Below are 22,940 nucleotides of genomic sequence, written 5' to 3'. Positions count from 1 at the left end.
TCAAGGGCTCTGGCACACTGGGGAACCAAGGACATGATTTGAGGGTCTGGTGAGGGCTGCTGCTTGTGTCTGAGCTGCCTGACTCATCTCCAGCACAGGCAGCAGCTGCCAAGTTTCTATTTTGACACTGCTTCGAGCAATGGCCTGATTTCCAGGAAGGTGCAGCCCTCCTCACTGTCACTTCCTCTGAGAGGTAACCACCCAGCCGAGAGCTGGGGGCTATATAAAGATTGGGCTGTGTTGGGCTGACACTGGCCTGGGAGCTGCCAAGTGCTGGAGAGAGAAGGTAGGACCTGGCTGGGAACCTCTGGGACTGGGAGCTGGGGCTCAGCACAGAGCAGGGACCTGCTTTGTCTTCTACTTCCTATTTCATGTGTTTTCCCATCCCTGTGAAGTGATGAGGAGGAAGGTACCAGAGAAAGTAAAAAGGAGTTTTAGAGCAGCTGGTGAGTGGTGTTTGCTCAGAGGGTGGGGGGAGGAAGCAGCCTTCGGTTGCCAGCCCTTTTGAAGAAGCTGAGGGAAACCCGTGTGTGCTGCAAGGGATGAGCTCAGAGTGGTGGTACTGTAGAAGCTGCTTTAAGGAAACTCTCTGACTCTCGGTTTTGGGGTTTTAGAAAGCAGCATTCTTTATTGCAGTGCTGGGCTGGGGGTGATTGCTGCTCCTGCCACTCCCCCTATAGTGCACACTGAGTTCAGAGCAACTTCTGCTTCCATTGTTGTTAGATACCAATGCACTGTACTTGTGAGAATCATCATACTTTGTCATTATTTTCCCAGAACTCATTTCTGTAGGTCCTGTCTCCTTTGGCACATGCTCTTCATCACAAAGATGGGCTTTGGGGGTCTTCAGGACCCTCTGGGGTCTCAGTTTACTGTTTATGTAACTCAGTTCTTCTTTTAATGGTCTGTAGTCCTTAAGTCCAAGGTTCTGAGATTTCCTGAGTTCCAGAGAGACAGGGAACTGCTGGAGAGAGATGTAAGGATGAGCTGCACAGATAGTGACCTCGTGATCGATGCTGCTACCTTTGCGAAGGCTATAAACTGTGTGGTTCCGCATACAGTGTTATATTATGATATGACTGATTCTCTGCATCCCGAGGAGGAAGCCAAGCTCCTCCAGTCTACTGTGTGTTATTACTGGCTACTGGTATATTAGGATCCCACTAACTTACCGAGGCGAAAATCGTGGGTTGATGATGTGTGCCCAGTATATGTGACCAGTTGCTTCCAGCCAAAATAAGAATAGCAAACTTATACTTACTGCCGTGTTGGTTGTAATAATGGTCAGATAGGTAAAAAAATAAGCTATTTTCCGGTACTGGCACTGCTCCTACCAGTTCCATCATATTCTCTGCATTCTTTTGTAGTTGTTTCAGGCTTCCCCGTGTGACAGCCCCAGTTGCCACTTGCTGGTATTCCCCGAGGACCTGTGGGTGATAAAACACAAGCGTACCCCTCCCCCACACCAACAGATCTACTGGCCCTTTCCAGGCTGGGTCTCCTTCAGGATCCTTGTATAGAAGCTGCGGTTTAGCTGTAAGCTCTGTTGTAGTGCTGAAATGGCATTCCACAGCTGTCGGGGCAAAACAATTTCTGTTTAAAAAATGAAGAATATATAAAGCCATTGCTGGCTGCTTATGTGGTGTGTCTGAAGAATTCCTCCTTCTTTGTTTTAAAATCAGGGCTTTCAATACAGTATGTGCACATTTGCCTATTGCCTGTCCTGTGGGGTTATACAAAATACCCATCTTATGTCAAATCCTCCATTGCTGTAAAAACAGTTGTATATTTTGAGCTGTGTAACTAGGGACATGATCAGTTTTAATTTCTTTTGGCACTCCCATGTTCTCAGAACAGCTCAACTAGTGACTTGGTATACACACAACCTTTTCCCCAGAGGCTGAAGTGGCATGTATCATCCCAGAAAATGAATCAACGTAAACAGCAGATAAATTGGTCACAGTGGAGGCTGAGTTAAATATTGCCATATTGATCTTGCAGAAATATGTATAGTGTATGTGTTTGTAGCGCTAAATACAAAGCACAACAAGCCAGCCTGTGATAAAAGAGGAAAACAGCAATATCATGTTTCAGTGATACAGTTTTCAGTTGCTCCAGCTTCTTCACCTAATATTAGTTTGGTTTTGGTAACCTGATGTGGGGTAATTGCCCACATTTTGGAGAACTACGACTTCCCTTTTTCAGATTGGACTTCAATTCGATGTTGGGTTCACAATATCAGCAATACTGTTTCAATACTGTCTCTTCTAGGTCAGACACAGGTGTTTGTCAAAGATATCTGAAATACAAGAACTCGAGAATCTGGTATCAGCAAAGGATGTAAAATAAGAGAAGTTGAGGTACAGAACCATATGGCATTCTCAGGGTTTACTATATGAATCTTTACATGTAGACTAATAGGTCGCAGTCCCACTGTGCAATCTGTAAGTGTAAATGATTCCATTTCCCCTGTAGTTTCTGTGTATGCTGTGCTTTCATCAGTAAACCAAGCATCTTCTCTGTGCTCTTCTGTTAACTTGTCATAAGGGAATGCCTCCTCCACAGGAGATACAGGCATATCTCCAAGGGGGTGAGTTTCCCTTAGTATAGGCATAAAAGCCTTACAATACCCTAAACATCTCCAAAAAGGTCTGTAACTGTTTCACTGCAGTTTGTACAGGAAATCTCTGGACCATTTGTTGTACTTTATTTGGTATTTCTCTAATTTGTCCATACCAAAATAATCCCCAAAATTGTACAGCAGTATTAGAGCTCTCCATTTTCTTTGGATTAATTATATTTTCTTTGGATTAATTGTCCAGCCTTGGTCTTGTAAACGAGCTGTCACTGATTCAACAGCCATTTCAATTTCTTATATTGAATCTGATATAATCAATAGATCACCAGTATAATGGTAAGCAGTGACAGTACCAGATCATAGTGCTACATCGGCTGCTGTCATTCGGTGGCAAATGGAGGAACTGTGTTTGTATCGCTTAGGTGAGACCTGGAACATATATTGCTTTTGTTGTCAGATAAAGGCAAACTGGTCTTGGCTTTTCTGAAGCAATTATAGACAAGATAGGATTAGCAAGATCTATCACCACGTTCCAAGGCTGTACATTTTGCTGTTTGTTTTTTTTTCTCTAAGAGTTACTGTGTCCAGTACCACAACTGCAAGAGGTAGGGGTAGTAAGTTTATTCAATTTTATATAACCTACAGTCATTCTCCAAATGCCATCTGATTTTTGGACAGGCCAAATGGGGTGGTTAAAGGCAGTCACAGTTTCCCTAACAATTCCTGATTCTTGAGGTACCTGAATGGTTGGGGAAATTTCCTCTCCTGCCCCTGGAATATGATATTGATTTACAGTTCCCACCTTGGTATGTGTGGGCAGCACAACTGGATCCCACTTTGGGAATCCACACAGGACAGTTATAGATCAAATGGCAAATGCTGCCTGGGAAGTCCTGAAGAAAAAAGTGGCCATTTAAAGTTTCAACCATGTGTCCTGCCAGCACATCAGTACTCCAAACATAATTAGAGCAATTAACACCATAGAAGTAAATGGCATAGTGTTTCCTGTTGTTCAGGCAACCTAGTCCCTCCAACGTACCTGCTGCAAATGGGCTCTGAAGCCCCTTCTCATTGATGCTTTTCTGCAGCTCTTTAAAAACCACATACAACGGGGACTCGTATTGTAGCTGTTGTGGGAACAACAAGAACTTGCTCTGACACAGGAGGGATGGAGTCCTCCGAAAAGTCTATTAATAAGGGATGAGCCAAGACTGTTTGGGACACACATCTGGTTTGTTTTTAGCATTGTCCTTGGTGGTGTCATCCGGCAAAGAACAGTTAAAAGGTGTTACACTTAACAGGTGGGCCTTTTGCCCCAGGGATAGAGGGAGGTGAGGGCAACAGGGAGACACAGTGGCAGAGACTGCAGAGTGATCACTTTTAAGCTGCAATATCCTTTATAAATTGCCAAGTGGTTAATGGCTCTGTAGCAATTTTATCTCCCTTTGAAGCATGTTCAAAAAACAATTTGCCCAAATCTTCCCAAGTATTAACCTGAGATGCTTCCTTCAGAAGGAACTCTCTGTTTTCCTACCCAAATTAATAAAGCTGTTAATCAGACTGAACTCCTTTTTTCCCCTAAGATACACATTATTATATTTAGGATAGATTGCTCTTCTTAAGAAATCTGCACACCTATTTTGTTCCCAGCTGCTCGTTAGCTCCTCAGGTGCCTTTGGTTTCTGCCTGGCCAGGCCTTATTGGCTCTCCTCACCGCTTCAGATTGTTCAGCTGGGCTCCGCTACAACCGCTCGCCTACCGTGGTCCTAGGGGAAACAGTTCTGGCTTGCCAAGATCACGTCGGGGTCACCAGATGTCGTAGAGGCCAAGAATCACTCGTAGAGACAGGTTCGGTTCATGATGCAGCAGAGACTTTATTGCCAAAGCTTCCCCCTAATATACTCTGATATACCTTAGTCATGCACACTTTATTCTATGTTAATTGGGTAACTGTCTCAAAGCATGTGCCTATGCTAACATAATGATTGGTCACTCTATATTGTTCACGCGCCGCTCTTGCTGCTTCTTTGGCATGCTTGCATCCTGGTGTAATCTGTGCTTTTCAAGGGAAGAACTGTGTCTCAGGGTTAAAGCTGCCTGCAACCCAATACTCTCCCACATTCTATGATTTGATGATATTGTATTTTGTGTCTTTGTGTTTACATTTACATTTTGGATGTCTTCAGATAGTTGATATCTGCATCCTGGATGTCTGCATTTTAAATATCCTAAGATAACTGAAGCAAGCATAAGTTAAATAAGCACAAATTAAACTCTTTGTAAATGGTAAACTTTTTCTTCTTATACGGGGTTGTCATGGTTAAACATGACAGCCTTTTCTGGTGAGGGGGAAGGGGCTGTAAAGATGGCTTCTGTAAGCAGTTGGTCAAAACTCTCCCCAGCTCTGAGCCAGACCCACTTCTGGGGCTGAGCCAATTAGACGCCTCCATGATCACTTTTTAAGAAGAAGCCGGAAGAGGAGGTTTCTTCCTCTATCTTCTTCCTTTTTTTTATGCCCTTTGTTTTTCTTCTGACTGCTGGTGGTGCAAGGAGTAGGAACAGTGAGAGAAACAACCATGCAGACTCCAAGGTCAGTTATGAAAGAGAGGAGGAGGTGTGCTGTAGCAGAGACTCTCCTGCATTCTATGGAGAGAACTGGTGAAGCTGAGATTTATTTTCATTTCTTTAAAGACTCCACATCAGCTGTAGAGACTCATTTTGATAATGAGCCCTCATCAGGGGCAGAGACTCATTTTGCTAAAGCTGGCCCCAGACCAGGGGCAGCGATTCACTTCATTAAAGGCCCCGAGCCAGGGACAGTGACTATGGCTGTATCCCGTGGGGGGGACCCAATCACTTCACTGCAGACCCCGAGACAGGGGTAGTGATTTTCTTCTTTAAAACTATGGCCGGAAGAGGCCGTGTCCCGAAGGAGGGACCCTTTATCACTATGGCCGGAGCACAGTCTTTTTTCAGGTCTGCACTCTTTCAAGGACTTAAAACAAACTTAACTTAGTTATTGATGTAAACAAAGTTATTTTTTTCAATAGCATGGCTGCTAAATCATGTGATTAAAAAAAATACAATCTTTTTAAAGGTATGAGTGAGAAAGAGAAGGAGTCAGAGCAGGGGCGGGATGGGTAATTCGGCACCACAGGAGTTAGCTGTGGACTTGGCAGTGTGAGGTGAGTGGTTTGGCTTGAGGAGCTTCAAGGTCCTTTCCATCCAAAATATGTTGGTGATTCTGTTGCTCAAACGTGGGTCACAGTGGCTCCTGGGGGCTGGTATAACTGTGGGTGCAACTGCACTCTGGTGCCATTTCACAGAATCATTTCATTTGGAAAAGACCTTTAAGTTCCTCAAATCCAACCCCTCACCCTGCCAAGCCCACCATTAACTCATGTCCCTCAGCACCTCAGCTACACAGTTTTGCAATAGCTCCAGGGATGGGGACTCCACCAGCTCCCTGGGCAGCCTGGGACAGGGGCTGACAGCGCTCTCAGGGAGAAAGTTCTTCCTCAGCTCCAATCTAAATCTGCCCTGGGGACACTTGAGGTCATTTCCTCTTGACCTGTTGCTTGTAGCTCAGGAGCAGAGATCGACTATCCCTGGCCACAACCTCCTGTCAGAATGTTACAGAGAGTGTTGATGTCTCTCCTCAGGCTCCTCTTCTCCAGGCTGAACACCCTCAGGGCCCTCAGCCCCTGCCCCAGCTCCGCTGCCCGGCTCTGGACACGCTGCGGCCCCTCAGTGTCCCTCTGGCAGTGAGGGGCCCAACACTGAACACAGCACTTGAGCTGCGGCCTCACCAGGGCCCAGCACAGGGGACGGCCACTGCCCTGGGCCTGCTGCCACACCACTGCTGATACAAGCCAGGGTGCCACTGGCCTTCTTGCCCACCTGGGCACGCTGCTGCCTCATCTTCAGCCCCTGGCACCAACCTCCCAGGCCCTTTCCCTGTGGGCAGCTTTCCAGCCTCTCTGCCCCAGCCTGGAGCGTTGCCTGGGGTTGCTGTGGCCAAGGGCATGATCCAACCCTTGGCTGTTGTAGTAGTGCAGGCAATATTCACTTGAAGACGTAGAGAGTCTAAGTAATGCACATGCAGAGACATACAGGGGCAACATAGTACAACCACCAGAGCTGACTCGAAGCCACCCTTCCTTTGCTAGCTACCTCCTTATATGCTGCTTCTGCCCATGAGATCACCCAGGGCCCAATTGATTAACTTGCAGCACCTGCTTCTGAAGTAACGTGCCAGCTGCATTAACTTATCCCTACCATCTTTATTCAAGCTGGCTGGTCCAAGCTATATCTATGCCTGCAATTCCCCCCTTTTTCTTTTTTGAACCAGCCAGCCTTTAGCAACACATTTCAAAATTAAAGGTACAATACAATACAGAAATCCATAAACTCAAACAATCTGATATGTGTTGCTAGGAGGGACGCACACTGGCAGGAAGGGATGAGGTCTTGGTAGCTCCACTGATATTTCTTTTTCCTGATGTAGTTCTGGCCTTTTCTTCAGATCCTTTAGCATGCTGATCTGTGAGCATTATCTGTAAGATGGAAGTATCTCTTAATCCATAGAAAATACACCATTTTTGCTTTCAAGTTCCCATTGGCCATCTTGTTAAGTTCTTCAATTCTTTTAATGCAATACAGATAGCTGGGGGAATTTATAGCAGCGTACGTGGTGCCACAGTTGCGAGGGTTTACATTTTAATAGAGTGATGGATTGAGGGTGGATCACTTTGTTCTTTCCTCAAGATTGTTTTTTCCATTGGTCTTACAGTTAAGTCCTTTCTGTTGAATTTATGGGCCGGATAATGATTATTTATAGCTCCTGGATGTGACAATAAGGCCCACTGTAATTCATCAGATTGTTGCAGTGCCCAGTTCAAGAACTCATCTGTGAGAGGAACGAAAATGACATCTGCCTCAATCCCTATTTCCAGCAGACTTTTTCTGGCCTTTATTATTTTCGCAATTGCCTCTAGCCTCGTGGTAATTGTTTTTTGCAAATTATATGGCAAAAATATCCACTCCAAGATCCTCAATGGGTCTTTTGCTACTGAATCCCATTGCATCAAGACTGCCATTACATGCTGGTTTTGACTTATCACAGCAATGTTAATTGACAAGTCAGGATCATATCGGTGACTGTAGTTATTGACTATCTTGTTTCCTATTGTTTCTATTGCTTGTATTTGCTGCCGAGACAGTTTTCGCGCACTATCAGCCTCTAGTGAGCCCTTTAACAAAGGTATTAGTGGCGCAAGATCCTCATTCGTGATACCACATATGGTTCGTACCCATTGGCTATCACCTATTAGCTTTTGAACATCTGTTAAGTTAGCAATATCTGTTTTAATTGCCACCTTCTGAGGATAAATGCGCATATCGGTGATAATAGTACCTAAATATTTCTAAGAGGTGTGCATTTGTACCTTCTCTGGCGCAATCACCAAACCGGAGATGCTTAACTGCCGGTTCACTTCTTGTAGAATGCTATGCTGGTCCAGGTCTTTTCCTGCAATCAAGATATCATCCATATAATGGTAAAGTAAGACACGAGGGTATTTTTTGCACAGAGGTGCCAGCGCCCAGGCAACATAAGTTTGACAAATAGTTGGTGAGTTCTATTTTCCCTGAGGTAAAATAGTCCATTGATATCATTTTGCTGGCTCTTGTTTGTTAATCGATGGTACTGTAAAGGCAAACTTCTCACTGTCATCCTCATGTAGGGGAATTGTGAAAAAACAGTCCTTTAGGTCAATCACCAACAGGGGCCACTCTTTTGGAAGCATTGCAGGAGAGGGTAATCCTGGCTGTAAAGCACCCATGTCCTGCATCACTGCATTAACAGCTCTTAGATCATGTAACAGCCTCCACTTCCCTGATTTTTTAGGGATAGTAAAAATTGGTGTATTCCATGGACTAGTGGATGGCTTAATATGACCTTTCTCTAATTGTTCATTTACTAATTCATGAATGTGGGCGAGCTTCTCTTTGCTTAGTGGCCATTGATCAATCCAAACTGGTTTATCTGTGAGCCAGGTTAACTTCAGGATTGGTCGCACATCAACGGCCGCCATTAAAAATTTTCATTTGACAAACGAAAGCCCATTTGGCTTAAGGCGTCTCTACCCAAAAGCCAAACTGAAGTATTCATTACATAGGGCCTAATTTGCACACATCTATTCTCTTCACCCTGTATGCATACCGAAATCAGGTCTGTGCTAATTTTTGTCATCTATATTCCTCCTACTCCAAGAACAGGGGTGTCTAAATTCTCTAAAGGCCAGCTTTTTGGCCAATAGGATAATGGAACAATAGTAACATCTGCTCCCGTAGCCAGTAATGTGTTGTACCCAACCATGTGTTCACCATTTGGATGTTGGAATACAACCATCTGAATGGGCTTTCCCTGTGAGAGTGGCATTGCCAGCCTTACCTCAGGTACTCCAGTGGATCCAAAACCACCATCTCGACGCTTACGACTTCCTGCAAAAGGAACTTTAGCTCTGAAAGGAACTAATTGAGCTATTTTTGTTCCTTTAGGTATATGAACTGGTGGCTGCCAAACTTTAACCATTATTCCAATATTTCCTTCATAATCTGCATCAATTACACTGCGGAGCACAAAAATACCCTGTCGAGAGGCCGATGACCGTCCTAAAAGGAAAGCACTTAAACCATAGCCAAGGGATCCGTTAGCGTTAGATGAGATAACTGTTACCTCCGTGTTGTGGATGGTTACATCTACTGCTGTTTCCACATCCACTCCTGCGCTTCCTGCAGTGGCTGATCTGAGGCCATCCAGGCAGCTGTTGGTGCTGAAGGGCGTTTTTGTGTCATCGCGCTCGCCCTTTTTGCGCTCGTTAACCCGTTTCCCTTAGGCATTGTATGTCTGGCCACTCGAGAGCGGCACTCAGTGGCTCTATGGCCAAACTTGCCACATCTGTAACAATTGCCATGAAATCTGCCGTTGGACCCAGATGGTCTGGCGGAGCTGTTTGTCCATACCAATGGTCTGGACCGACATTGATTTTTCACGTGTCCTATTTTTCCACAGTTAAAGCACTTTGGCCTCCGATCTCCTTTGTGGGCTTGAACTAAAGGTTTCAATGCTGTTGCCATAGCTTCAGCTAAATGTGCTGACGATCCTACCCTAGAGCAGGCTTCTATCGTGTCAACCAAAGTTCCTGTCCGTGGGAGAGCCTGCAGGATCTTTTTGCAGTCATGGTTAGCATTAGCAACTGCTAAGTGTAACCCTATTTCCGCCTTTACCTCAGTTGACATGTTTGGTATACGATCCAGAGCTGCTCTTAGATGGTCTAAAAAGGTCATAAAAAAGCTCATTAGGTTTCTGTATAGTAGTTGTATATGAGGGAACTGGCACCCCCATGTCAGGAACAATCTTAAATGCTTGACGTGCCAGTGTCTGGGTTTGCTGCAAAATAGCTTCATGCAGTCGGGCTTGTACCTGAGGGTCAGCAAACGGTCCTTTACCCAGCATCATGTCTGCTGTGACGACTCGCCGCGGATCTCCCTGTTGTAAGTCCATATTTTCTACTACTGCCAGATCAACTCTTTTTTCCCATTCAGACTCCCGTAGTAATACCTGAGTGGGCTTCAGGAAAGTTTCTGCTAGCTTCCAGCAGTCAAATGGAGTCATTAATCCACTGGCGAAGATATGATCCAATAACGTTTGAACGTATGGGTTGGACAAGCCATATTGCATTACAGCTTTCTGGCCTTCCCTTACCAACTTCCAATCCAAAGGTGCCCATTGTCGTTTTCTTTGTGCTACTATTACTGGAAAGGCTTGTGGAATAAATTCTCCTTCGATTACCGCATCACGTATGAGGCCTCTCCATTTCTTAGCCGGATCATAGTCATCTGGCCGGGGGGGGTCTCTGAGCACCTGTGGGGATGAAACTTTAATCTCTGGGTTGGTTAATTCATTAATTCATTCCAACAGTTGATTAGCTGTTGCTTTTGGTTTTTCCATCAGTTCCTCCAAATGGGCCAAAGTCTGTTTCATATCTTCTCCATGTCATATTAATTCTTCCTTTAATAATTGTCTTTGTTGATCTTCAACTTCACTAGATGTTGGGGGTGACGATGGAAGAGGAATACACTCAGGGATTGATGAGCTCAGGGGCAATGGCATATCCACAGTATCATTTGTAAAACGTACCTTTCGTTCTCTGCCAGGTACTCCTTCAGGCGTAGCAGAAGGGTGGGATGGGGCAGGATGGTGAAGGGTGGGTGGGAGGAGAGGAGAAGCAATGCGCGTATTCGGCTCCTGGGACGGTGCTCTAGGGGGTTCTGGGGGAGGTGGGCTCACATCCATGCTCTCCTCTTCTAGAGGTGGAGCCGAGGGTATTATGACATTATCCCCTCCAAAGAGTCTCTTAGTATTTTCTTCTACAGGTGGAGCCGATGGTACTATAAAGTCACCACCTCCAAAGAACCTTTTAGCATCTACCGGGAACGCAGATGGTGCAGCAGCTTCTGCTTTCATGGCAGCAGCTGCAGCACGCTCAGCTTCTAGCTGGTGTATAATGGATGATACCGATTTACACAAGCCAATAGCATTATTTAACATGTCTCCTAGGTTTTCCCAGTGTCCCTTTTCATATACTTCTTGGGGGGAAACAAAGAGACCTACTTCCTGTCCCCATCTTATAAGTCTTAGCAAATCCTCTCTTTCATAATTGAATCCTTTCTCAGCAAGGATATGCTGGAGGGTGTCAATAGGATTTTCCTCTTTGCTTATCATTTTTCCCATTATATCAGTTTACTCAGATCACTTGCCTTTTCCAGCAGGAATCCAAGTGCTTTTCTGCCGAGGGTCCTTAATCCAACCAATTCAGCGAATCATGTCGGGGTCACCAAATGTAGTAGTGCAGGCAATATTCACTCAAAGACATAGAGAGTCTAAGTAATGCACGTGCAGAGACATACAGGGGCAACACAGTACAACCATCAGAGTTGACTCAAAGCCACCCTTCCTTTGCTAGCTACCTCCTTATATGCTGCTTCTGCCCATGAGGTCACCCAGGGCCCAATTGATTAACTTGCAGCACCTGCTTCTGAAGTAACGTGCCAGCTGCATTAACTTGTCCCTACCATCTTTATTCAAGCTGGCTGGTCCAAGCTGCGTCTGTGCCTACACTTGGCCTTGTTAAACCTCATCCCATTGCCCTCGGCCCATCACACCAGCCTGGCCAAGGCTCTCTGAAGAGCCTTCCTGCCCTCACACACATCTACACTCTTGCACAGCTTTGTGTGATCTGCAAACTGACTGTGAGTGCTCTCAATCCTTCACCTAGATCATTGAGAAAGATGTTAAAAAGAACAGGCCCCAGCACTGAGTCCTAGGGAAAACCACTGGTGACTGGCCAACAAACTCCACTCCCCACACCTGTCTGGCCCTGACCATCAACCAGTTTTCCACCTATCTCAGACTAGGTCCATCCAAGCCATGGACAGCCAATTTCTCCAAGAGGATGCTGTGGGAGGCTGTGTTCAAGACCTTACTCAGGTCCAGGAAGACCACTTCCACAGCCTTTCACTCATGCACTAGGCAGGTTGGATATCAGATTGGTCAAACAGGTTCTGCCTTTCATAAAGCCATGTTGGCTTTATGGGAAAGCAGCAATTGCTTCCACTGTCCTGGGATGGTGACCCTGAGGTCTTGGGGCATGCCATGGTGGATTTCAGCAGCTGCCTAGGAGGAATCCCCGGGGCTGGAGCTGCTGGAGAGTCCTCTTAGAAGACCCTGGGGCCTCCTACAACATACCTTACAGGAAGTCTGTTTTCTTCTTCCACAGCCATGAGTTTGCAGGAGGACATACTAGAGGGTGATGAAAAGGCCCTTCTTGCTAAGAAGCTACTGGCAGAAGCCTGTGAGAAAGAAGGACTGGATAGTATGTACTGGCTCCCCAAACTGTCAGAGACACTGGGTGTCAAGTCCAGAGAAGCCCTGAAACACCTGGAATATGAAGACTACCTTAAGCTGGAGTGTGAAGTACGGTACCCCTGGGAAACAAAGGCACTCTGGAAACTGCTGGAACTAACAGACAACAAAGCAACTTCTGAGGAGCTGCAGAAGGAGCGTTTGGAGATGACAAAGCAAAGGCAAGAAGAGGCCAAGCTAGTCCTGAAGGAGCTGAAAGAAATGCACAACAGCCGCAGCCTCAGCAAGGATGTTCTAAGGCAGAAGGAGGAGGCTCTGTGGAAAGCCATGGAGATTCCCAAAGAGTACTGGGCACCGCTGGAGAAGTCACTGGAGGGTGTGCTGGAGAGCATCCAGAAGCATCTGGAGCAGCAGGAGTCTTTGGTGAGCAGCGGTCAGAACGTCTCTGACGTGGAGGTGCTGAGGCGGGCGTCGGGAGGACTGGCCCTGCAGGGCATCTACCAGACCAGCAGCCTCACGGACGTGCTGGCCAGGCGAGAGCAGCTCATCAGGGCTCCCGAGGGATTCAAGCTTTCTGGTCCAGAGCAAGGCTCGCTGCTTGAGAGGAAGGAGTTCTCCTCTTCTGCAGCAGAAGCCGCTTTCACCAAGTCCATGGAGCAGCTGGGGTTCAGTATCAGCGTCTCTGCCAAAGCCGGCTTCTGGGGGTTTCATGCTGAAGCTGGTGTAGATTACAGCAGCTCCTCACAGACAGAGAACATCCACCAGACCCGCTCTGACCAGAGCTACCTTTGCACCACCAAGTACCAGTACATCCCTCTGGCCTCCTGCTACTTCCAAAAGCATCAGCTTCGCCTCTCGGATGCGGCCCTGCAGGAGCTACAAGTCATCGAGCACCTTCTGAGCATCACTCAGGAAGCAGACAGGCCCAACATGCTGAAGAGCAGGTGTGAGAGCTTCTTCGGCAGGTTTGGGTCCCACGTAAACCAGGGTCCCATCCACTTTGGGGGGATCTTTTGGTGGAAGGCATCTATAGAAGGATTCAGGGCTGAGCAGAGGGAAGAGGTGAGGCAACAAGCATCTGAAGCACTGAATAGCTACATCGAGGCCAGCTACAAAGGCTTTGGTGTCAGCTTGGGAGTGGACATCGATGTTTCAAAGTCCAGCTTACAGGCTTCTTTAGAGAGAAAGGACAAAAACAGTGCCCAGAGAGAGGTCCAGCTCTGTGTGGTCAACACAGGGGGCCCATCAGAGACACCTTCTCTTCCTCAGTGGAAAATGGGGCTTGTAGCTAATAACAAAACCTGGTGTGTTATTGACCGTGGCTTTCAGCTGATCCCGGTGTGGGATGTAATCCTGTTCAATCACAGCAGCGATTTTAAGTCCATCTATCAAATGAGCAGCAGCCTCAGGGCTGCGTACGAAGCGCTAACGGATCACAGCGTCGGCAGCGTGTTTGGAGAGGAACTGCTCAGCGCAGTGGAAGAGGCCAGAGCTTTCATGGAGTACGTGAAGACCTGGGAGGTGGCGGTGGATGAAAAGAAACTGCTCACGCTGATAGACGTCAAACAGAACCTGAATGAAAAAACCCAAAACCACAGTGTCTGGATCAACGTCTGCCTGTCGCACAAAGCGCTGCAGGAGTTCCTGGCGAATACCGTTCTCTTGTGCAAGGAGTCCCCTCCAGAAAACACCATCTATATCAAGACTCTGTTGAGGTGCCTCCTGGATCCTCACATCTATTCTGTCAAGGACTTCCCCAGGTCTTCCTTCATTATGCAATGGATCTTCCAGACCGAGCGCCAGCTTCCCGAAACTCCCAACGTTGCTGAGCTTGAAGATCTCACCAAGACACTGCTGCAAATGAAGCAGCTGATCCAGGACGTCACGTACGCACCAGAAGCCTCTGCATCTGCCATTCACGAAGCAAAGATAAAAGCCTCCTTGACTGCAAGCCTATCTGTCTATTCCTTACTCCGGTTTCTCCAGGAAAGAGGACAGAAAGACATGGAGCTGTTGGTGCTCTTAATTACGACCAGCGTGGGATACCGGGCGGAAAGGAGCACTTTTCAGTACCTGCTCGGATATCCAGAAATTAACTTCATGATAAATGAAATGCAGACGGGGCAGAAGGAGTACCTGAGTCTGAAGGAGCAAGATGTTTACAGAGCCCAGGCCTTCCTGCTGCTGACGGGTCTGACCGTAACCCCTGAAAATAAAGCGGTGTCCCCTGAGCAGAAGAGCGAGCGTTTAGTTTTCATGGAAGAGCAGATGGAAAACGTGTGGTGCACGGAGATAAAGAATCTCCTGGAAAAGCACAGCCCATCCAGAGACTGGGAGATGCTGGAACGTGACTTGCAGTCCTTCATCAGTGGGCGCTTGGATGACACACGTGACGACCTGAAGCAGCACAGCATCATCAAAGACATGGAGGACACGTTCCAAAGAGCAGAGCCTTCCAGTGAGTGCAAATCCAAATCAGACGGCAGCGTTCCCGAAGCAAACCAAGCCGTTGCCAACCAGGAGTTCCTCCTCTTGCTGAAGCGCCTTGGACTAGAAAGGCACTACCCGAGGAAAATGGGGACAGAAGATTTCCACATCATCTATGAGACATCTTTACATGACAGCCAGCCCAGCAAGGACAGTGAGCTCCCGTTTTACTTCTTGCAAAAGCTGTTAACCGTGGACTATCGGGTGAGGTACCTGACTTGCAAGGACGAGGGCAGCCCAGGACTGGGCCGTGTGCCAACAACCGCAGAGCAAGAGCAGGAACCCTCGGGGTCCTTTGATGATTTTTTGGCTGATTTGGAGGAAGAAGCCCCTGAACCTGCAAGCGGGAGCAGTCGTGTGCACCCCATGGACCTTCAGATGGCCATTTTCCACTGCGCTGATGATTTCATGAGACAGTACATTGCAACAAAGCTGGCTTTCTGCCAATTTGCGCTGCCTCTCCTGGTCCCCAACCCCTGCACTTCACAGATAGAGTTCCCCCTCTGGTCGCTCAGCCAAGTGAAAAAGAGCTGGAAAGCGACTGAGAAGTGGGGAAAGGAGGCCAAAATGAATAGTTACAAAAACAAGCCCATTTATCAGGCAGAGACGCCCATCGTGTCCTTCATACGCATCGGCAGCTCTCCCTCCTCTTCCAAGTCTCAGCTCCTGAATGCTCTGCTGAGCAGGCAAAAGCACAACGCTTTTTTCCACCGACACTGCAAGAGCAGCACCAAAGAGTGTTTACTGATGACAGGTGTTGTGGAGATCTCCTGGTACTGTCCCCGGGGCAGCGACGACGACACCTTTGACTGCTGCGTCGCCTTCTGTAACCTGCACGGAGACGCAAGGGACCACGAGAAACAGCTGGGGTTTTTACAGGAGATCTCTGCCGTGAACGTGGCGCTGGTATCCGAGTCTGACCAGAGTGACAAGAAAGGCATGAACATTTTACGTGAGCTGTGGCAGTCACAAAGGCCTTTGCTTTGCCTTTTCACTGAGAAAGAGAATGTTGCCGCTGGCCGATCTGGCCAAAACATTAGGATGGGTATCAAGAACAGAAATGAAGCAGAACTAATGGGTGAACTGACACAGACGATCAGGGACCTCCTGGAAGGGTCTCACACGCGTTTCAGCCTGGACGCCTGCCTGGACAAGGCTCGCCAGCACGGATTCTCAGTCGATGAAGATAAGGCCGCGTGTGTGACAGCCAAAGAAAAGGCAAAGGAGCTGGTGAAGCTTCTGAAGAAAGAGAAGCTATTTGAGATCAAGTCCCAGCTCCTGCCTCTTCAAGGAAAACTGTGGTACATGTGGTGCAAAAAGGACAAAGAGCTCACTCGCTTGCAGGAGAAGAAGAACAAGAGCATAGAGCATCATCGGAGCCAAATTGAAACCGAGAAAGCAGCAATAAGAAGGAAGCAACTAGACAAAGCGTTCCCCCTCAACGAGCTGATGAGATCGGTCCTTGGCTTTCTCCAGTCACAGCCAGCAGATACCAAGAAATACTTCCTGCAGTGGATGAAGGTCTTTATGGACGACCTGTCCTCTGACCGCCTCGACGAACTGAAGAGAGAGTATCACAAGTTATGGTCTAAAATCCTGTCCCTAAAGAAAAGCAATGATAAAACCCATCAGAAGTCCCTGTTGCTGAGTCAGCTCGATGCTCTCTCCAATGAAATCGACGATTCGTCCATTGGCCTTGAGCATCTTTTGAGAGAGGTAGGGCAGATTTATGAAGCTCTAGAGTCAATGAACTCAAAGGATAAATGTTTTGCCAAACTCCCTGCAATTGCAGCTGACCTGATGGTTTCTGGGTATCCCATCGAGCTGATGGATGGCGACGCTTGTTACGTGCCATTGCGATGGGTCGGAGCGATCTTTGACAGTTTACTTGAGAAGCTGGGGGACAAGCGAGTGTTTGTTCTCTCGGTGCTTGGCATCCAGAGCACGGGGAAGTCAACCCTGCTGAACGCCATGTTTGGCCTTCAGTTCAACGTCAGCGCAGGGAGATGCACGCGGGGAGCGTTCATGCAGCTGATTAAAGTGGATGAGAAGCTGCAGCAAGATCTGGACTTTGATTACATGCTGGTTGTTGACACAGAGGGACTGCGTGCCATAGAGATGGCCAACAAACAGTCCCTTAATCATGACAACGAGCTGGCCACCTTTGTCATTGGCATTGGCAACATGACTCTGATCAACATCTTTGGAGAAAACCCCTCAGAAATGCAAGACGTCCTTCAGATCGCTGTGCAGGCTTTTCTCAGGATGAAGCAAGTAAACCTTTCCCCAAGCTGCCTGTTTGTACACCAAAACGTGGGAGAAATAACTGCCAAGGAGCAGAACATGGAAGGACAAAGGCGTCTGCAGGAAAGGCTGGATGAAATGGCTGTGACAGCTGCCCAGCAGGAATTCAGCGACATCTCCTGCTTCAGCGACGTCATCCGCTTCGATGTGAACACCCACATTCATTACTTTGCTCACCTGTGGGAAGGAAACCCCCCGATGGCACCACCCAACCCCACCTACAGCCAGAACGTCCAGGAGCTGAAGAGCAAAATTCTCCAGGCTGCCAAGAAGGAGTCGCAGGGCAGCATTTTGAGGCTCTCGAGCTTGAAAGTTCGCATTAGTGACCTCTGGAATGCCTTGCTGAACGAAAACTTCATTTTCAGCTTCAAGAATTCCGTGGAGATTGCTGCCTACAAGAAACTGGAAACCGCATTTAGTCAGTGGACCTGGAAGCTGAGGAGCCACATCTTGGACACGCAAATGAAACTGGACAATAAAGTTCGGAATGGGGACTTGCAGAAGGTCACCAGAGAAGACCTTGAAAACCTCGTGAAAGACACAAGTGATGCCATCATGAAAGACATGGAGAAGTATTTCAGTGAAGACAAAGACTGTGAGATACTGGTCCAGTGGAAAGGCAGCACGGAACTGAAGCTGAAGGAACTCAGGGAGGCTCTTCTTCTTGAAACTAAAAAGAAGTGTGAGAATCTTATTGAAATAAGGAAGAACCAGTGTAAACTGGATGACAGGAAGTCTGAGTACGAAAACGAGCTCCTGAAAAGGAGTAGGGAGTTGGCTCTGTCTCTAAAAGGCCAGAGACTTAGTGAAAGAGAACTGAGAGACAACTTTATTTCTCTCTGGGCCACCTGGATTGCTGAGGTCTCCTCTGCTTCCCCACCTCAGGAACATGTTGATATCGACGCGGACATAGAAGATGTCCTCCTAGAGTACTTTAAGGAGCCTAAGTTACATGCACGAATCAAGGCATTTCCAAAGGACAGAATATTTTCTGTTGACTGGGAGAAACATGTTGCTAAGAAAAGATCTTGGAAACTCTGGGGTGGGGATTTAGACAACACTAACAGGATAATCATGCAGCGCATTACAGATAACATCATAGAGTGTGTGAGTGCAAACATTGACGTGAAAGAAAAGGAGAAGAGGGATTACAGTCGAAGTTTTATTCATGAAATACTAAATGAAGTAGAGAAAGGTATGAGCTCTGTGCCTAGCCATGTCAAATGCAGTTTTAATAAAGATTACAGAATAGATTTATCACTCTATCTGTGCAGAATGGCAGCAGGAAGGTTTAAAGCCATGCATGAAGCATTCGAAAGAGCAAATGATCCATGCATCTACCTGGAGAACAAGAGAGAAGATTTCTTCAAATGTTTCCAGATTTCCTGCCAAGGAGCCACTTCCATCACAACATTTGCTGTTTTCCTGTGTGACAAGGTTGGCCCAGCGCTTCGCGAGGCGGTCTATGAGAGGACGTCTCTTGTCATAGCGCGAGACGTGAAGGGTAAGATCCCAGACTTCAGCGGCAATAAATCCACGCTGGAAGTTTGCATCCTGAGGTACCTGGCCCAAGAAGAAAATTTTGGGAAATTCAAGCAGTACCTTGATAACCCAAGAAAATTCTTAGAGACTTACATTGAGACACGTGTTGAGAAGTACTGCTTAGGTGAGAACAGGAGGCTGGAGAAGTTTTTTGATGACTCCCTCACTCACCTCTACGAAAGCATCCAGTCAGCTGTTTTTGCATCCACCAATGTTGTCAAAGACAGAAGTGACCGAAATGACAAGATCTCTCTTTGGCTGGATGAGTTTTGCAATGCGCTTGGAGAGGTGCTGAACTTGCCCAGAAGGGACCTGAAAGGCCTTGAGCATCAGGAGATAACAGACATAGAGTTCCTGAATAATGCCATGGCAGAAGCACTGGCTCCCCTGAAGGATGGTCTGAAGAAGGAGCTTGCTAGTGCTGATATGACCTCGTTTGTTAGGAAGCCTCACATAATCCTGGCTGAACAGTTTTCAGGGTGCTGGGAGCGGTGTCCCTTTTGTGGGGGTGTTTGTACAAACACCATGCCAAATCACGACGGAGAACATCTCCTTTTTTACCATCGTCCGAAAGCTTTGACAGGATGGAAGTGGTATGGAACAGACCATCTGGTCATTGATATTTGTACTAGTAGTGTTGCAAGCACCTGTTCATTCACGTTGGATGGAGAGAAATGGTTTCCCTACAAGACATACCGGGATGCGGGACCACCTTACTCCACTTGGAACATTCCTCCCGATACATCCACGCAAAAGTACTGGAAGTGGTTTGTGTGTCGTTTCAGCACGGAGCTAGAACAACTTTACAAAAGGAAATTTCAAGGCAGAGGAGAAATCCCTGATTCGTGGCGGATAGTTACCAAGCAGGCGGCACTTGATGAACTCACGAAGCTTTAGGGCAAGTTGATAATGAAGGCAGAAGCACAACTGCTTTGTATTTTAGAGGAACATAGCACAAATTTATCCACACAATATTGTTGTAACGACTACCACCTCAATGCACACGAAGAAGACGATATCTAATTGCTCACAAAGTTTCGTGAAATCAGGCTTGCTCCTCCTGCTACCACTCAGAAATCCTCTTGCTTCAGGATAAAGTCACAATCCTCTTCTTGCCATAAACTTTTGCCTCTGTGTCATGGTTTGACATGACAGCCTTTTCTGGTGATGGGGAACGGGCTGTAAAAATAGCTCCTGTAAGCAGTTGCTCAAAACTCTCCCCAGCTCTGAGCCAGACCCACTTCTGGGGCTGAGCCAATTAGATGCCTCCACGATCACTTTTTAAGAAGAAGCCGGAAGAGGAGGCTTCTTCCTTCTTCTTCTTCCTGTTTCTTCCTTCTTCTGCCTCTTCTTTTTCTTCTGGCTGGTGGTGGTGCAAGGAGTAGGAACAGTGAAAGAAACAACCATGCGGACTCCAAAGTCAGTGATGAAAAAGATGAGGAGATGTGCTGGAGCAGAGACTCTCCTGCATTCTATGGAGAGAACTGGTGAAGCAGAGATTTATTTTCATTTCTTTAAAGACCCCACATCGGTGGTAGAGACTCATTTTGATAATGAGCCTGTATCAGAGGCAGAGACTCGTGTAACTACAGCTGGCTCCGGACCAGGAGCAGCAATTCACCTGCCCCAAGCCAGGGACAGTGACTATGGCCAGAGGAGGCCATGTCCCAAAGGAGGGACCCAGTGAAGTGTCACTGCAGACCCCGAGCCAGGGACAATGATTTTCTTCTTTAAAACTATGGCTGGAGCAGGCTATGTCCCGAGGAAGGTACCCAATATCCAAAGCTATAACTGTGGGAAGGAGCCTATGACAAAGCAGCTCATTAAACTTATGCCCAGAAGAGTCCTTGTCCCAAGAGAGGGACCCTATAACTGCAGAAACTGCAACCATGGTGAAGAATCCACAGCGCAGATATTCACCAAGGACTGTGTCTCGTGTGAGGGACCCTGTGTCGGCAGAAGCCGCAGCTGCTGGGAACAACCCACACCAGAGAAGTTTGTTAAGGACTGTGGTTCGGGAGAGGGACCCCATGTCAGAGCAGGGGAAGAATGCCAGGAGTCCTCCTGATCTGAGAAGAGAGAAGCGGCAGAGCCCATCTGTGAGAGACTGACCACATCCCCCATTCCCTGCCCCCCTGAGCCGTTGAGGGGGGAGGAGGTAGAGATATCGGGAGCAGTGAGCTGGGCCCGGTAAGAAAGGAGGAATAGGGGAGGGAGATCTTAAAGTGCTGGTTGTAATTTTCTCATCACCCTTTTTGCTTTTATTCCATTCTGTTTCTTGTAGAATAAACTTTCCTACTTTCCTCTCTAAGTCAAGTACTGAAGTCTGTTTTGCCTGGAACCATAATTGGCAGTGAGCCCTCCCTGCCCTTGTCTTAATCCACAACAACCTTGCTTATCTTTTTACTCCCATTTTGCTGGGGCCCCCACCATTCTAATGAGGGTGGAGGTGAATGGGGGCACTGAGTGAGAGTCTGTCGTGGAGCTGCTGTGCTAGCTGGGCCAAACCACGACACTCTGCTTTGTCTTAAAGCAGTTCTTGGAACATTCCTGCAGTCACCAGTCATATACCCAAGATGAAGACGAAGGGTGCAACACTGAACACAGCACTCAAGCTGCGGCCTCACCAGGGCCCAGCACAGGGGATGGCCACTACCCTGGGCCTGCTGCCCTGGAGCAAAGGCAGCATTTAAAGGCACCAAATTTATCAGCTGTTATGAAAAAACAAGTGACTCTGACAAAAACTATAGTTTTCCTGCAGCAAGTACTTGTGATGCCTAAAGAAATGGCTACAGAACCTGGAAGCAGCTCAAGCCTGGTTGCAAGTGTTTTGCCTTTTGGGATCACCATTGCCTATTGACCCCCTTCTGGATAATCTGAGCGCATACTCAGCTGAGCAGCTGTGCTGTCTGTGATATTCTTAAAGCAGCTAACACAACAGCCTGTGTGATTTAGGTCGCGGTTGAACTCCATGTTCATCAGGTATACTTCATATGCTAAGGTGAGCCATTGCTATTCAAGTGCCTGGGCCTGCTGAGCACTGCTCCAGCTCTTAGCCACAACAGTGACTGCTCTTGCCATTTGCTGAACTACAAGGCAAAAGCTTTGGTATCACGGGTGCAGAGAATTACATGTCTTTGCAGCTCCCTCGGTAGCCATCAGCGGAGAATGACGTTGGTGTTTGTGCCTTCAAGAGAGGCTGGTGGCAACAGAGCCCTGGTGTGGAGAAGATGGGACCAGCTGGGATGGCACCAGTGAGGGGACTGGTGGTTTTTGCTGTGCAGTTCCTGCAATGCCACTGGAAATCCAAGGACCAAGCCCTCCTGGGGAGTTGGCCAAAGTGAAGATTCAGCATCATCCATTGTTGTCTTTGCTAATAAACTAGTGCAGTTGGGCCAGACTGCTGTCTGTATCCTTCACTTTCAGGTGAGCCACAGTTGTGTGTGACTTTGGGGTTTGTGCTGTGAGGCACAGGCAATGCTGTGAGGCAACTGGGTGATGGTCTGTGGAAGGAGTGTCTGCTCCTTTCAGGGTGTCTGGTCAAGGGACCACAAGAAGGGGAGGAAGCCATAAAGAAGAACATCCAGTTGGACAAATCTGAGCAACAAATGATGAGGGAGGCAGTGATGGGAACCAAGCCTGGTCAGTCACGCTAACCGATGCATGGGAAGGTGAGCAGGTTGACTCCAGCAAGGTTATCTGATCAGGGAGCTGGTCAGCTGGGAAACTAAGGGAAAAAAGGGGAAGGAAGCCCAAAACATACCAAGACCTGACAAAACAGACATGGAGGCAATGACAGGAAACAGTCTTTGTCAGTGTGGGTGTGCTCTGCAAGGAGTAATTACTTACCAGCAAGAAACTGTATAAGCTTGGAATAGAAATTAGAGAAGGAATGAGGTAAAAGAATGTAGAAACTGCTACTGTTAAGATAGTAACATAGTTAAGCTTAACAAATCATATTCTGCTATTAGGTGCGTGAACAGAGCGTGATAGACTGAGCTATCCAATCACAACAGAATACATCACGTATTTAGAAAAGAATAACATATCTAATGTGGTTGAATGCTAAAATAAAGGCCTTCTGCATTGATCATATTGGTC

The 22,940-nt window shown here is 47.3% G+C and overlaps 1 protein-coding gene across 2 annotated transcripts; it reads left to right on the top strand.

Moving 5' to 3' along the window:
• The first annotated feature begins 222 nt into the window (after positions 1-222).
• Positions 223-22,930, top strand: LOC104559242 (interferon-induced very large GTPase 1-like). 2 transcript variants are annotated; one of them, XR_009818196.1, is made up of 3 exons: positions 223-286; positions 12,421-21,029; positions 21,124-22,930. XR_009818196.1 is itself a non-coding variant. In XM_061990245.1 (2 exons), the coding sequence occupies exon 2, from the start codon at positions 12,423-12,425 to the stop codon at positions 19,734-19,736; it is 7,314 nt and encodes a 2,437-aa protein (XP_061846229.1). In that variant the 5' UTR covers positions 223-286; positions 12,421-12,422; the 3' UTR covers positions 19,737-22,930. The 2 variants fall into 2 exon arrangements, 1 of the variants encoding a protein (XP_061846229.1); XM_061990245.1 differs by having other exon boundaries at positions 12,421-22,930.
• The last annotated feature ends 10 nt before the right edge of the window (positions 22,931-22,940 follow it).

The sequence above is a fragment of the Colius striatus genome, chromosome 2, assembly GCF_028858725.1.
Source record: "Colius striatus isolate bColStr4 chromosome 2, bColStr4.1.hap1, whole genome shotgun sequence".
NCBI classification, from domain to species: Eukaryota; Metazoa; Chordata; class Aves; order Coliiformes; family Coliidae; genus Colius; species Colius striatus.
This window is presented reverse-complemented; position numbering and strand designations above follow the sequence as displayed.